Source organism: Schistocerca gregaria, chromosome 4, assembly GCF_023897955.1.
Source record: "Schistocerca gregaria isolate iqSchGreg1 chromosome 4, iqSchGreg1.2, whole genome shotgun sequence".
Lineage (NCBI taxonomy): Eukaryota > Metazoa > Arthropoda > Insecta > Orthoptera > Acrididae > Schistocerca > Schistocerca gregaria.
Window position 1 is genome coordinate 132,417,936 of NC_064923.1, and position 14,971 is coordinate 132,432,906.

At 41.1% G+C, this 14,971-nt stretch overlaps 1 protein-coding gene across 2 annotated transcripts in view; it reads right to left on the bottom strand.

Annotated features, from left to right (window-relative positions):
- LOC126266868 (nuclear valosin-containing protein-like) overlaps positions 1-14,971 on the bottom strand; it is a 161,245-nt gene that overhangs the window by 49,327 nt on the left and 96,947 nt on the right. For both annotated transcript variants that reach the window (XM_049971492.1, XM_049971493.1), the window contains exon 10: positions 399-1,062. In XM_049971492.1, the coding sequence (XP_049827449.1) occupies positions 399-1,062 (664 nt within the window). The remainder of the gene's footprint in view (positions 1-398; positions 1,063-14,971) is intronic.

The following is a 14,971-nucleotide window of genomic DNA, read 5'->3' on the forward strand; positions in this document are numbered from 1 at the left end:
AAAGTTTTGGTATTACCATGCACTTACTCCAGGAGACACAAAAAGCTGAACTATACATTTTTCCAAGCATTTTTTGTTGACTGTTCCTCAAATTATCTATATGAAAACTGTTTATAAATCTTGATTATTTCACTTAAGAAAACGCAAAGAAGTTGTACAATGTGACCTAGGTCTGCTCAGGGTGCACTGCTGAAAGCTGTGCTAGGCAGTCAAACAAATGACTATCTCTCCAAGTATTATATCAGGAATTAGTATGGATGTTCACACAAAATTACATCAAAATCCGCGATTGTCATGGGGAAACTTTTTCAGAAATTAGAGCATTTGACATAAAATGGCACTACTTTGTTATCATGAACAACCAAAAGAATTTTAACATTCTGTTTCCTCTAACTTACCAATATTGCTAGTTGTAACTCTTCTCTGACGTCTTTCAATGAACCAATGTCATCCCAGGTTACATCAGGAACAGTAGCAAACCCTTCACGTTTAGCTGATGGTTGCACTGCACGGAGAGCTTCTTTGAAGTCTGACTGCTGTATGTACAGTTCACTCAGTTGTTCACCTGTTAGTGGAGGCTGGTTGTGCAGCCAATCTACTAGGTCTGAAAGTGTAACATTTTGAATGACTGTTTCTGTGACACTTGCAGATGTCTTCTGACAACTATCTGCTGAAGGCAAATTCTTCTTTGTATTTATATTATCATCTGGGGAGCTAATACCTTCCTTACTGGCATTTAATGCCACCATATCATGTATTTTGCTGTCAGGATCTACAGCTTTATCACTTTCCACCCCATTGCCAATTTCTTTTTCACTGACTTCACTGCTAGAACTATCACTATCTTTAGCTTTAACACTGACTGTTTTTTTCTTTCTTTGTTTTCCATTTTCTGTTGCTTTTGATGGACTGTCTATGGTGACAACCTCCTTGTCCTGTTTAATTAGTGTTTTTGTTTTCAAATCATATTTTCCATTTTCCACCACTTTTGTCGGACTGTCTATGGTGACAAGCTCCTTGTCTTTTTTAATTTGTGCTTTTGTTTTCAACTCGCTGAATACTCTGGAATAAGAGAACAAAAGTTAAGGATTTTATTTTCATTCAGAAAAACATCTCTGTAATGCAGAGTTGGTGTTATCAAGTATAAGGGATTTGTTGAGCATATAAAAAAAGATGAGTAATTATTTACTGGAACAAATGTGCAAGCTTTTCTTCTTTTTACTAGGTAGTATTTTAATAGCACACTGAAAGTTAATTAAGTAAATAATTAACACACACACACACACACTTTTTCACTTGACACTAGCATTAGTAACTTTAGGCTTTAGCATGCTACTTTCCTCTCCAAGATCTTTAGGTACTGACAACATTTGTTTCTAAAAGCTGCTTTATCATCATTTACAACTGCATGTTCTTGCTGTCTTCATGTTGTCAGGTTCAGCTAAACTGGTGGCTGTCCGACCTTTGCTTAACGTGATTCAGAAGAATGAAGACCTTCAGTTGAGCAACAATAACTTTATTGCGAGCGCGCATCTGACGACGCCCGGCATGCATGGACCGATCGGAGTTACAAAATTTTGCTTCCGGCCTCTACAGAAGGATCCTTAATCCTCGGAAAACTTCCGTAGTTAGGAGAGAAAACTGTACTCGTCCAAACAAGCCAGGAGGCGAAGAAACAAACACACACACACACACACACACACACACACACACACACACACACACACACACACACACAAAGCAAGCTTGAATTAGTGCGTGGCAGCGTCGCTACAATGTCATTAAATGAAGAAATTTTCTTGCACATTAGAAGACAAAAGCCAATCTACAAAGACAGAAAGGCACGAACGGACTAATCTACAAAGACAGAAAGGCACGAACGGACTAATCTACAAAGACAGAAAGGCACGAACGGACTAATCTACAAAGACAGAAAGGCACGAACGGACTAATCTACAAAGACAGAAAGGCACGAACGGACTAATCTACAAAGACAGAAAGGCACGAACGGACTAATCTACAAAGACAGAAAGGCACGAACGGACTAATCTACAAAGACAAAAAGGCACGAACTAATCTACAAAGACAGAAAGGCACGAACTAATCTACAAAGACAGAAAGGCACGAACTAATCTACAAAGACAGAAAGGCACGAACTAATCTACAAAGACAGAAAGGCACGAACTAATCTACAAAGACAGAAAGGCACGAACTAATCTACAAAGACAGAAAGGCACGAACTAATCTACAAAGACAGAAAGGCACGAACTAATCTACAAAGACAGAAAGGCACGAACTAATCTACAAAGACAGAAAGGCACGAACTAATCTACAAAGACAGAAAGGCACGAACTAATCTACAAAGACAGAAAGGCACGAACTAATCTACAAAGACAGAAAGGCACGAACTAATCTACAAAGACAGAAAGGAACGAACTAATCTACAAAGACAGAAAGGAACGAACTAATCTACAAAGACAGAAAGGTACGAACTCAAGAGGTCAACAGAGATCAAGCCCGCCAAAACAGAAATAGTTACTTTCTCAACTTCAAAGTAGAATCTCCTCATTATTGCAATCCCATCGATTATTAAATGTAATTCACACTGTTCAACTGATTTTTTCCATAATTTTACATTTTTTATTTTTTTATCCTCCACTATGGATTCTACCTCCTTCCAACTGCGCCAGTAAAAAAACTTTATCCTACCCCTAGCCAGAACCCAGCCCAATACACTGTTCCTGAATTGTTGTCAGCTCATGGAATCCACCAAAAGGCCTGGCCATCAATTTACCAATCTTTCACTGCAGCCCTCTCCTTTCACGATGATATCTATCTGTTCAAATTCTTTGAATCCATTGCCCTCACCAACCTAATCCTACAAAACCATACAAAACAAGCCCAAACCTCCTGCAATACTTCTTCGCCACCTACAAAATTCTCTTGCTCTGCAATTCCAAAGTTATACATCCCATCTTATAGGAACTAGTGTAGCATGTGCAATGCTACCCCAAAACACACTCCAACATGTTCACCTCATACTCCTGTCTTGAACAACCACTATCCACCACTCCTACAAGGGTCTCCATCACAGATCTCCCACATCCCTTCATAGCTGTTAAAACCTGCCTTGCAGACTTTACTTTTACCACTACCGAAGAAGCTCACTCTCACCACCATCCAGAAACTAAACAGACCTGCAACAGTGTCAGACAGCAAGAGCTCCAGGCCCTCCTTAAATTCTTTGATCCAACCTGAAACCTTCCCCTGAATCTTCCTCTCACCTCAACCCCACCACCTCCTACTTGCTTCCTTAAGTTCATAAACCCAACCACCTAGGAAACCCCTTATGGCTGGTTACTGTGCCCCTGCAGAGAGAATCTCTGCTCTTGGGGGCCAACTTATTCAGCCTATTACCTGTAACCCATCCTCCTGTATAAAAAGACACCAACCACTTCCTCTGCTGACTCCTCACAGTTCCTGTTCCTTTACCACCCACAACCCTGCTCATCACTGTCAAATTCACTTGCCTCTACAGTATACTCTAACATTCCCAATGCCCATGGCCTTACCACTATTAAACACTATCTTTCCCAATGCCTGACTGACACTAAATCTATTACCTTCTTCCTGGTTACCATGACCAACTATATCCATACCCATAATTACTACTTCTTTGAAGCCTTCACCTACAAACAATTTCTTGGTGCAATAATTGGCATCCAAACATGGCACCACCCTCTGCCAACCTATTCATCCCTCATCCAGAGGAATGCTTTCCAACCACCCCAAATCCTGAACCCCTCACATGGCTCTGCTTCACTGGTGACCTCTTCATGATGTGGAGCTACAATGACGACATCCTATCTACAGTGCCACCCAGGACTGGAGTGACTGAATCACATTTTTCCATCGGAGTTCCAACTGTCTCTAAGCATGACCTGAAATGAGGAACCTCCTCTCCACTATCCTCCTATATTGTTGTTCCGCCACTCACTCAAGTTATGCAATTTTGTTGTCCATCCCTACTACAATCCTAATCCCAACCCCTTTCCCAAGACGCAGCTACCTGTGAAAGCCGCCATGTGATAAAAAAACCTGAGTAGTAACCACTGTGTCACTTTTTAAGAGGGCATAACAACTAATGAGCTGAAACTTACTGGCAGATTAAAACTGTGTGTCGGACCGATACTCAAACACGGAACCGTTGCCTTTCGCGGGTAAGTGCTCTACCAACTGAGCTACCCAAGCACGACTCACGCCCGTCCTCACAGCTTTACTTCTGCCAGTACCTCGTCTCCTACCTTCCAAACTTTACAGAAGCTCTCCTGCAAACCGAGAAATCCAGGTGGTGAGCACACGCGACTAATGATCCAACAACATGCCATCGCTCGGTCCAGAGAAGCTGCATGAGTGACGTGCAGCAGCCGGCCTCTGTGGTAGAGAACTGACAGCAGCAACGAATAATTAATTAATTGTCAAAAGTTGGTGTGGTGCTGCATGTTTGTTCATTTTAAATGGTTCCTATGGTATGGCAGTGTATATGTGGACGAGGAAAAAAATTCCCGGATTTTTCCCAGATTTCCCAGTTAAAAAAATACTCTTTCTCCCGGATGAAAATATACTTTTTCCGTGTTAAGTAACAATATACCTTTCCTCGGAACTTTAAAACTTATTGATCCTTTCAATGATTGTGATTTTATATACTGGCGGAGAATTTCCCGGCACTTTAGAAAATGAAACTCAGGGGAAAAAACACGTTCCGCATATTTTCGTATTACGAAAGTATAAATACGAATTCCACCAAAAACCGCACGTTACTTTCCAACAGATTGTAATTGAGATTGCGATGTGCTTTTGTAAGCCAGTCGTAGCTCATGTCAAGCCATCTCGCCAGCCGATGACTGAGGATATTCTGAGCACAGGACACGTGATGTAGTCAGCCAATAGCGACATCACTGTTAAGCAGTGCGAACACACAGGAAAAGGTAATGGTTTAAATTAATATATATAGCGTAGCTACAAGAAAAGAAAAGCTTTCACATATAAGGTTGGATTAATAAGCTGTAAGGGAAGTTAGGCTTTCACACATAATGTTGATCTTGTTTGTGCGTGTTACACTTTAAGATACATCACACAAATGTGGCAGTAAAATTTTTAAAAACTGGCATAAATGTCTGATCTTCTGGGCTCGTAAATATTCTAAATGGTCGTCCTCAAAGATTTGATTTTTGAATGAGAGTCAAACACTGTGATTTAAGAAATTCATCGGACATTCGGGCACAGAGTTCATCTTGTGTAAAAGGAAATTTACGTTACTTGAAAATAGCGGCTTTTCAAACAACCATTCAGAAAATTTTCCCGCGATCTGTTAGAAATAAATTTGTTTCAGCAGTTGCACCAGATGACAGGTGTTGCCGCGCTACAATGACGCAGGAAGCCCGTACTTGTAAAACATTAAAAGATCTTACATTATCTCATAAAGGAAACAAGACATTAGTGGAGATTCCAAGAGTACGGGAATTTTGTGAACCACATTAAAAAGTAATTTGGCTTAAAGTGCACATTCGTATGTCCACATACAGATATAAATTTTCTTGGAATACCAGTGCTGTATTATCTCATGTTTGGTTCTTTATTATGGCATAATGCCATACATGCTAGAAGATGAAAACGTGAATTTGAAATGCAGCGAACACTTGAAACTAGCCAATAGTGTGGAATTAAACACTTAGTTTTGAATAAATTGACCGTCTCAGCAGAAAAGATTAATGAAAGTCAAATTTCTTTAACAAGCCGGAAAAAAAAGAAAAAAGCTTCATTGTTCTGCAAGGCAATTAATGCTTCACTGTCAGAAAGGTGGAAATAAAATCTGAAACTAATAATATATTTTAGCCTTCCGTAATTATGTGACTGAGTTTTAATTCACTTGATAGTTGCCAGCCACAGAAATCAGTTTTGTTTTCATTTGACGTGAGAGCAATAAACGAAGAGGGAACAACAAAATCAATAAACGTAAACACAGTTCACGTGGAGACTACCACCTGCTCACTACAACTCAGACTGCTCTGTGCATGAGGTCCGGATCTACGATATTTCCGAACTGGGACAATACTAGATAGTGGCGCTCCCCCTCCCTCTAGCGTTTGAGGCAGGACTCAAAAAAATTGGCTTTTCAAAGAATCTGCATTTTTTTCTGAAGAGTCTGATACATGAAACATATATGTTTGAGGGAACGTAGCATACGTTATTTGGTCTTAAGTGTGCCAAAGTGCAGCGCCACACCTTGTCACACAGCATTCTTCCATCGCACGTCTCTGTATTTCGCTCTGTGGGATTCAAATGTGTAATATTTTGCAATGGGTGCCATCAAACTATATTCAGGCCAGTGGAAATTAAAATGTCCTGTGATGCCTCTCCCGTTCCAGTCGGCCGGTTTGACATCTACATCTACATCCATACTCTACAAGCCACCTGATGGTGTGTGGCGGAGTGCACCTTGAGCACCTCTATCGGTTCTCCCTTCTATTCCAGTCTCGTATTGTTTGTGGAAAGAAAGATTGTTGGTATGTCTCTGTGTGGGCTCTCATCTCTCTGATTTTATCCTCATGGTCTCTTCGTGAGATATACGTAGGAGGGAGCAATATACTGTTTGACTCCACAGTGAAGGTATGTTCTCGAAACTTCAACAAAAGCCCGTACAAAGCTACTGAGCATCTCTCTTGCAAAATCTTCCACTGGAGTTTATCTATCATCTCCGTAATGCTTTCGCAATTATTAAATGATCCTGTAACAAAGTGCGCCTCACTCCATTGGATCTTCTCTCTCTCTTCTATCAACCCTATCTGGTACAGATCCCACACCAGTGGGCAGTATTCAAGCAGTGGGTGAACAAGTGTACTGTAACCTATTTCCTTTGTTTTCAGACTGCATTTCCTTAGGATTCTTCCAATGAATCTCAGTCTGGCATCTGCTTTACTGATGATTAATTTTATATGGTATTCCATTTTAAATCACACCTAATGCCTACTACCAGATAATTTATGGAATTAACTGCTTCCAGTTGCTGACCTGCTATATTGTAGCTAAACAATAAAGGATCTTTCTTCCTGTGTATTCACAGCACATTCACTTGTCTACATTGTGATTCAATTGCCATTCTCTGTACCATGCTTTGTGATTCAATTGCCATTCTCTGTACCATGCATCAATTAGTTGCAGATCCTCCTGCCCTCTTGTTGTTGTTGTTGTTGTTGTTGTATTCAGTCGTGAGACTGGTTTGATGCAGCTCTCCATGCTACTCTATCCTGTGCAAGCTGCTTCATCTCCCAGTACCTACTGCAACCTACATCCTTCTGAATCTGCTTAGTGTACTCATCTCTCGGTCTCCCTCTACGGTTTTTATCCTCCACGCTGCCCTCCAATGCTAAATTTGTGATCCCTTGATGCCTCAAAACATGTCCTACCAACCGATCCCTTCTTCTAGTCAAGTTGTGCCACAAACTTCTCTTCTCCCCAATCCTTTTCAATACCTCCTCATTAGTTACGTGCTCTATCCACCTTATCTTCAGTATTCTTCTGTAGCACCACATTTTGAAAGCTTCTTTTCTCTTCTTGTCCAAACTAGTTATTGTCCATGTTTCACTTCCATACATGGCTACACTCCAAACAAATACTTTCAGAAACGACTTCCTGATACATAAATCTATATTCGATGTTAACAAATTTCTCTTCTTCAGAAACGCTTTCCTTGCCATTGCCAGTCTACATTTTATATCCTCTCTACTTCGACCATCATCAGTTATTTTACTTCCTAAATAGCAAAACTCCTTCACTACTTTAAGTGTCTCATTTCCTAATCTAATTCCCTCAGCATCACCCGATTTAATTTGACTACATTCCATTATCCTCGTTTTGCTTTTGTTAATGTTCATCTTATATCCTCCTTTCAAGACACTGTCCATTCCATTCAACTGCTCTTCCAAGTCCTTTGCCGTCTCTGACAGAATTACAATGTCATCGGCGAACCTCAAAGTTTTTACTTCGTCTCCATGAATTTTAATACCTACTCCAAATTTTTCTTTTGTTTCCTTTACTGCTTGCTCAATATACAGATTGAATAACATCGGGGAGAGGCTACAACCCTGTCTCACTCCTTTCCCAACCACTGCTTCCCTTTCATGCCCCTCGACTCTTATGACTGCCATCTGGTTTCTGTACAAATTATAAATAGCCTTTCGCTCCCTGTATTTTACCCCTGCCACCTTTAGAATTTGAAAAAGAGTATTCCAGTCAACATTGTCAAAAGCTTTCTCTAAGTCTACAAATGCTAGAAACGTAGGTTTGCCTTTTCTTAATCTTTCTTCTAAGATAAGTCGTAAGGTCAGTATTGCCTCACGTGTTCCAACATTTCGACGGAATCCAAACTGATCCTCCCCGAGGTCTGCATCTACCAGTTTTTCCATTCGTCTGTAAAGAATTCGCGTTAGTATTTTGCAGCCGTGGCTTATTAAACTGATAGTTCGGTAATTTTCACATCTGTCAGCACCTGCTTTCTTTGGGATCGGAATTATTATATTCTTCTTGAAGTCTGAGGGTATTTCGCCTGTCTCATACATCTTGCTCACCAGCTGGTAGAGTTTTGTCAGGACTGGTTGTCCCAAGGCCGTCAGTAGTTCTAATGGAATGTTGTCTACTCCGGGGGCCTTGTTTCGACTCAGGTCTTTCAGTGCTCTGTCAAACTCTTCACACAGTATCGTATCTCCCATTTCGTCTTCATCTACATCCTCTTCCATTTCCATAATATTGTCCTCAAGTACATCACCCTTGTATAAACCTTCTATATACTCCTTCCACCTTTCTGCCTTCCCTTCTTTGCTTAGAACTGGGCTCCCATCTGAGCTCTTGATATTCATACACGTGGTTCTCTTCTCTCCAAAGGTCTCTTTAATTTTCCTGTAGGCAGTATCTTTCTTACCCCTAGTGAGATAAGCTTCTACATCCTTACATTTGTCCTCAAGCCATCCCTGTTTAGCCATTTTGCACTTCCTGTCGATCTCATTTTTGAGACGTTTGTATTCCTTTTTGCCTGCTTCATTTACTGCATTTTTATATTTTCTCCTTTCATCAATTAATTTCAATATTTCTTCTGTTACCCAAGGATTTCTAGCAGCCCTCGTCTTTGCACCTACTTTATCCTCTGCTGCCTTCACTACTACATCCCTCAGAGCTACCCATTCTTCTTCTACTGTATTTCTTGCCCCTATTCCTGTCAATTGTTCCCTTATGCTCTCCCTGAAACTCTGTACAACCTCTGGTTCTTTCAGTTTATCCAGGTCCCATCTCCTTAATTTCCCACATTTTTGCAGTTTCTTCAGTTTTAATCTACAGGTCATAACCAATAGATTGTGGTCAGAGTCCACATCTGCTCCTGGAAATGTCTTACAACTTAAAACCCGGTTCCTAAATCTTTGTCTTACCATTATATAATCTATCTGATACCTTTTAGTATCTCCAGGGTTCTTCCACGTATACAACCTTCTTTCATGATTCTTAAACCAAGTGTTAGCTATGATTAAGTTGTGCTCTGTGCAAAATTCTACTAGGCGGCTTCCTCTTTCATTTCTTATTCACCTACTATGTTTCCTTCTCTCCCTTTTCCTACACTCGAATTCCAGTCACCCATTACTATTAAATTTTCGTCTCCCTTCACTATCTGAATAATTTCTTTTATTTCATCGTACATTTCTTCAATTTCTTCATCATCTGCAGAGCTAGTTGGCATATAAACTTGTACTACTGTAGTAGGTGTGGGCTTCGTATCTATCTTGGCCACAATAATGCGTTCACTATGCTGTTTGTAGTAGCTTACCCGCATTCCTATTTTCCTATTCATTATTAAACCTACTCCTGCATTACCCCTATTCGATTTTGTGTTTATAACCCTGTAGTCACCTGACCAGAAGTCTTGTTCCTCCTGCCACCGAACTTCACTAATTCCCACTATATCTAACTTTAACCTATCCATTTCCCTTTTTAAATTTTCTAACCTACCTGCCCGATTAAGGGATCTGAAATTCCACGCTCCAATCCGTAGAATGCCAGTTTTCTTTCTCCTGATAACGACATCCTCCTGAGTAGTCCCCGCCCGGAGATCCGAATGGGGGACTATTTTACCTCAGGAATATTTTACCCAAGAGGATGCCATCATCATTTAATCATACAGTAAAGCTGCATGTCCTCGGAAAAAATTACGGCTGTAGTTTCCCCTTGCTTTCAGCCGTTCGCAGTACAGCAAGGCCGTTTTGGTTAATGTTGCAAGGCCAGATCAGTCAATCATCCAGACTGTTGCCCCTGCAACTACTGAAAAGGCTGCTGCCCCTTTTCAGGAACCACACGTTTGTCTGGCCTCTCAACAGATACCCCTCCGTTGTGGTTGCACCTACGGTACGGCCATCTGTATCGCTGAGGCACGCAAGCCTCCCCACCAACGGCAAGGTCCATGGTTCATAATAAATTCACAATACTAGATAGGATTCTTTGTAACCCGAAGAACACGAATTCTTTAGAAAATTTGCACTCTTTTTTGCCTATTACCTAATAACTTGCTGTTTTGTATGATATAAAGTTAAATACAGGATACATAAAACCAGTAAAGATAGGAGACAATCAAGACAGTGTGGTAGTCTGAATCTATGGACTTCACTAGTAATTATAACAACGCTGATCGTTTGCAAACCCAGTCAACACATTTCTTCAATCCTTAAGTCCTAGCATTTTTTTTCTCTAATCTCACAACAACTTTACATGGTGTGCTTTCCTTTATAGGAAAGAATCTATTACCTCATCATCAAAGTTTGTCAAAGTTTTCCTACATGAAAAACAAAATGTCGTCGTCTAATATTAGAAAAGCTGTTAAGATAAATAGTACCCAAGACTGGTGTGGCTTCTCAATCTGATTACGTGTATTTTGTCACTGTCTATTAGATAAAATGCAATAGGCCTGCCTAATATTCCAGCAACTGTTAACACACACCAAATAAATGAGACTGTTTTGGCACAAATGCTCATTTTTATAACACAGCAAAATATAATTCATGAAGTACCAATATCAAATGCCTATTAGGTCAACTACAAGCAAAAAGTTGTATGTTAGGAAACAGTTTCACATTTCATTCATACTCCCTAGCTTCTGAAGCACGAGATCAAAAAGTAGTAGTACGAAATTTTTATATAAATTTGGAATCGTCGTATTCTTCCATAATTTGTGGGGGGGGGTCCCCATTTCTTCTCCTTCCTCGTTCTAACAAACAATCTTGTCATCACTAATTCTGTAACTATTCCTGCCTGAGTCAAAATTTATTCTCTGGTTAACTTCACAAATCCCGTCACAATCACCGGTTTAGTTATCCTGCATTTATTCTGCTGTTAGGCGTTATTATGTGTTCGTACAACACGTTTTCCATGCTACTTCCAGAATAGAACTTTAGTGCCTGCTAGGCGGAGACTGTATAACTGGCCCTTAGTGGTGTGGCAGTCTGGCAAAAAATGTTCTGTCAACATTTCATTTTCTTGAATCACCGAGAAGACAATACGTAATCTTTGTTGCCTGTTGTTCCTGTTAGTCATTTATTTCCACTGTGTTAGTCTGAATCTATGGAATTCACTAGTAATTATAACAACGCTGATCATTTGCAAACCCAGTCAACCACATAAACAGCAACTGTCATTCACCCTTACGTGTGAACGAAATTGCATTGCAATGTCAAACAAGTCGGCAGCATGTATTGCAACTAGACCTGTCCCCCCCCCCCTCCCTTTTTTTTGCAGGAAAGTTTACTTCTAGATGCGACGGAGATTCCCCTGGCAGAGACATCACGTACACTATGCATGCATTCAAAAATCAACTTCCGATTCATTCAGAAATCAATATAGAATTTGATCATAAATGTTCAAAAACCAATAGGGATGCGTTCAAAATCATGAGTAATCGATAGACCAATGTGTGCTGGATGCTAAGCGCTTTGTGAAACAAGGTTTTTTACTCAATAATATGAATTTCCATATTTTTCCCAGTTTTCTCTCAGAAGCCAAATTCTTGGGTTTTTCCCAGATTTCCCCGACATATACACCCTGTCATTAAGAATTGTGCTCTTATGTTAAATGTTTAACACAACAGAACAAGTATTACAGTTAGAAACTATGCATTTATCTTGAGTCAGTGCAATTGACGGCAGGCGAATACCCATATTTTATTCATGGAGTATTTGAGAATGAGAGCACAGAGGCTTCCAACAAACTCCACATATAATTTCAAACCTTCACAAAACTTTTTCTCACTGACACCACCCACAAAATGATGAAAGACAAAACATTTATCACTCACTACATTTTTGCTGTTCATACAGTAAAACTTCAACAACAAACATGACAATCTAATTTATTATTGTTTCGTATTACCTATATGCAACCCGTTTTGCAGACAGTGTCTACACATACTACTGAAAATACCTGCAAAAATTATATCACTGTGTGATACACAGTTCGTGAGCTATGGTGTCATAGACACTTAGATGTTAGACTTCTGCTTAAAATGTCACACAGATTACCCAGACTACACTCGCCTGTAATGCATGAGAGCACTTTGCGACTTCCAATAAACTTTGACCATAATTCCAAACCTTTTATTAATTACATGCTTAACACACAAAATTTAACACAAACTCATATGTAAAGTAATCAGACATTTGAAGCTGTTTTATAAGTGGGAAGAAGAATAAGTAGAGGGGTTTTGGGTGCACGACAGCAAGGTCTTCAGCACCCGTTCAGTAACATAGTGAGACGGGTGTCAAGAAAAATCCCAGAACATGAATATAAAACGAAACAGAAAACATAGGTAACAATCGTTGAAAAACATGTGCTCACCCACACCAAAGCGTGGGATGAAGCAGAGCGTCAGCAATAAAACATGGACAACACAGGGAGAAAATAATAGAGGGAGCTAAAACAATGTAGCAGATGGAAGTGGCTGGCTGACCACAAGGAAAAAAGGGGAGGAGTCAGCCACTCTGCAATACACTAAAACCTCCAGCCTAGAAGTTTAGGCCAGAGTCCAGACACATCACAAAACTTTAAAACCCTAGACACACATGTTTTATCATTAGCTAAAACAAAAGGCAGATCCCCATCAACTTGTGCTTCTGCTCATGCATCATGGTATAAAATGCAGTGTGCTAAAATGTGCCGGACAGAGATGTGCACATCACAAGCATCACAAAACGGAGGGTCCTCCCGCCTTAATAAAAAGCTATGTGTGAGAGAACAGTGCCCGATCCGAAGACGTGTGAGGGCCACCTCCTCCCGCCTGAGCAACCGGCAGGAGGAACACCATGGCCGAGTGGTTGACTTTATCAACCGCAGTTTATTGGCCGTCACCGCCAGCCATTCGTCCTCCCACAACTCCATGCACTTCCTGTGGAGTGCAGCGATGACAGACTGCAAGGGAATAGGACACTGGACCACACCCTGCTCTCTGCAGGCCTCCTTGGCAACCCAATCGGCCTGTTCATTGCCCCATATGCCGACATGACCAGGCACCCAGCAGAAGGATACTTCTGTACCCCGCCGTTTGAGCAAGTACAGTTGGTCATGTATCAGCTGGACCATCTCCTCAGTTGGGTACAGATTCTGCAATGATTGTAAGGCACGAAGAGAATCGGAGCAGAGAAGAAATCGATTGCCCCGAACACGATTCGTCTGCTCCAGTGCCTTCAGGATCGCGTGGAGCTCCGCTGCGAAAACGGTATTTTCAGCAGGGAGGCGAATCTGGGTAACTTGATCAGGGAACACTACAGAACAGCCAAGGAAATTCTCCTGTTTGAAGCCATCAGTGTAAACGACAGTGAAACCGTGATGCACATCTAAAATGTTAAAAAGAACAGAGATTGGAATGTAAAATCTGGTGTGCGATCTTTCTTAAAATTAGTCAAATCTAAAATAAGTTTGGGTCTCCGGAGGAGCCAAGGTGGAGATCTGCTCCGACTGCAACGCAAAACACGAAGACCAGCCATTGACATCGCAGGGAGGCAATCCTGTGCGCGAATCCCATAGGGCTGCGTTGCATGTTGCCGGTTATGAAATAACTGTGCCAGAGGAGGCTGAGCAATGGTATGGTATACAGGGGTGTATGGTGTGGACAACGTTTTATAAGCCTGGCGCACTGTAAGTAGCCGTCGCCGCATATGAAGTGGCAGTTCACCAGCCTCTGCACAGAGGCTCGGTTTGGGGCTAGTTCGGAATGTCCCAGTGGCCATCCGAAGCCCTTCATGGTGAACAACGTCCAACATCTTTAAGTAAGAAGGCCTCGCAGAGCCATACACCGTGCACCCATAATCGAGCCGAGATCTCACAAACACCCTGTAAAACTGGAGCAGACAAGTCCTGTCACCTCCCATGTACTGTGGCTAAGACATTTTAAAATACTTAAAGCCTTAAGTGACTGCCGTTTCAGGTCTTTAAGATAGGTAACCACGTGAGCTTCGAGTAAAAAATGAGCCCCAGAAACCTCACCGTGTCTTTGAAAGTAAAAATAGTGTCCCTCATCTGCAACTGAGGAAAGGTTACAATCTAACGAGAACGGTTGAAACGAACACATACAGACTTCTCGGTGGAAAACTTAAAACCACTCTTCCGCACCCAGTCATCCAAACGCCTAATCGTAAGTTGCAACTGACGAGTTTTCGTTGCAAGGCTTGAAGAAGAGCAAAACAAAGAGAAATCATCCACAAACAAAGAACACTGGACAGGACTTTTCACTACAGACGTAATGCAATTAATAGCAATGGCAAAGAGAGTCACACTTAAAACGCTACCCTGAGGGACACTGTTCTCCTGCTCAAAGTGATCAGACAGGACGTCACCAATTCGGTATCGAACATATCGTGGCGAGAGGAAGGACTGAATAAAAAGAGGA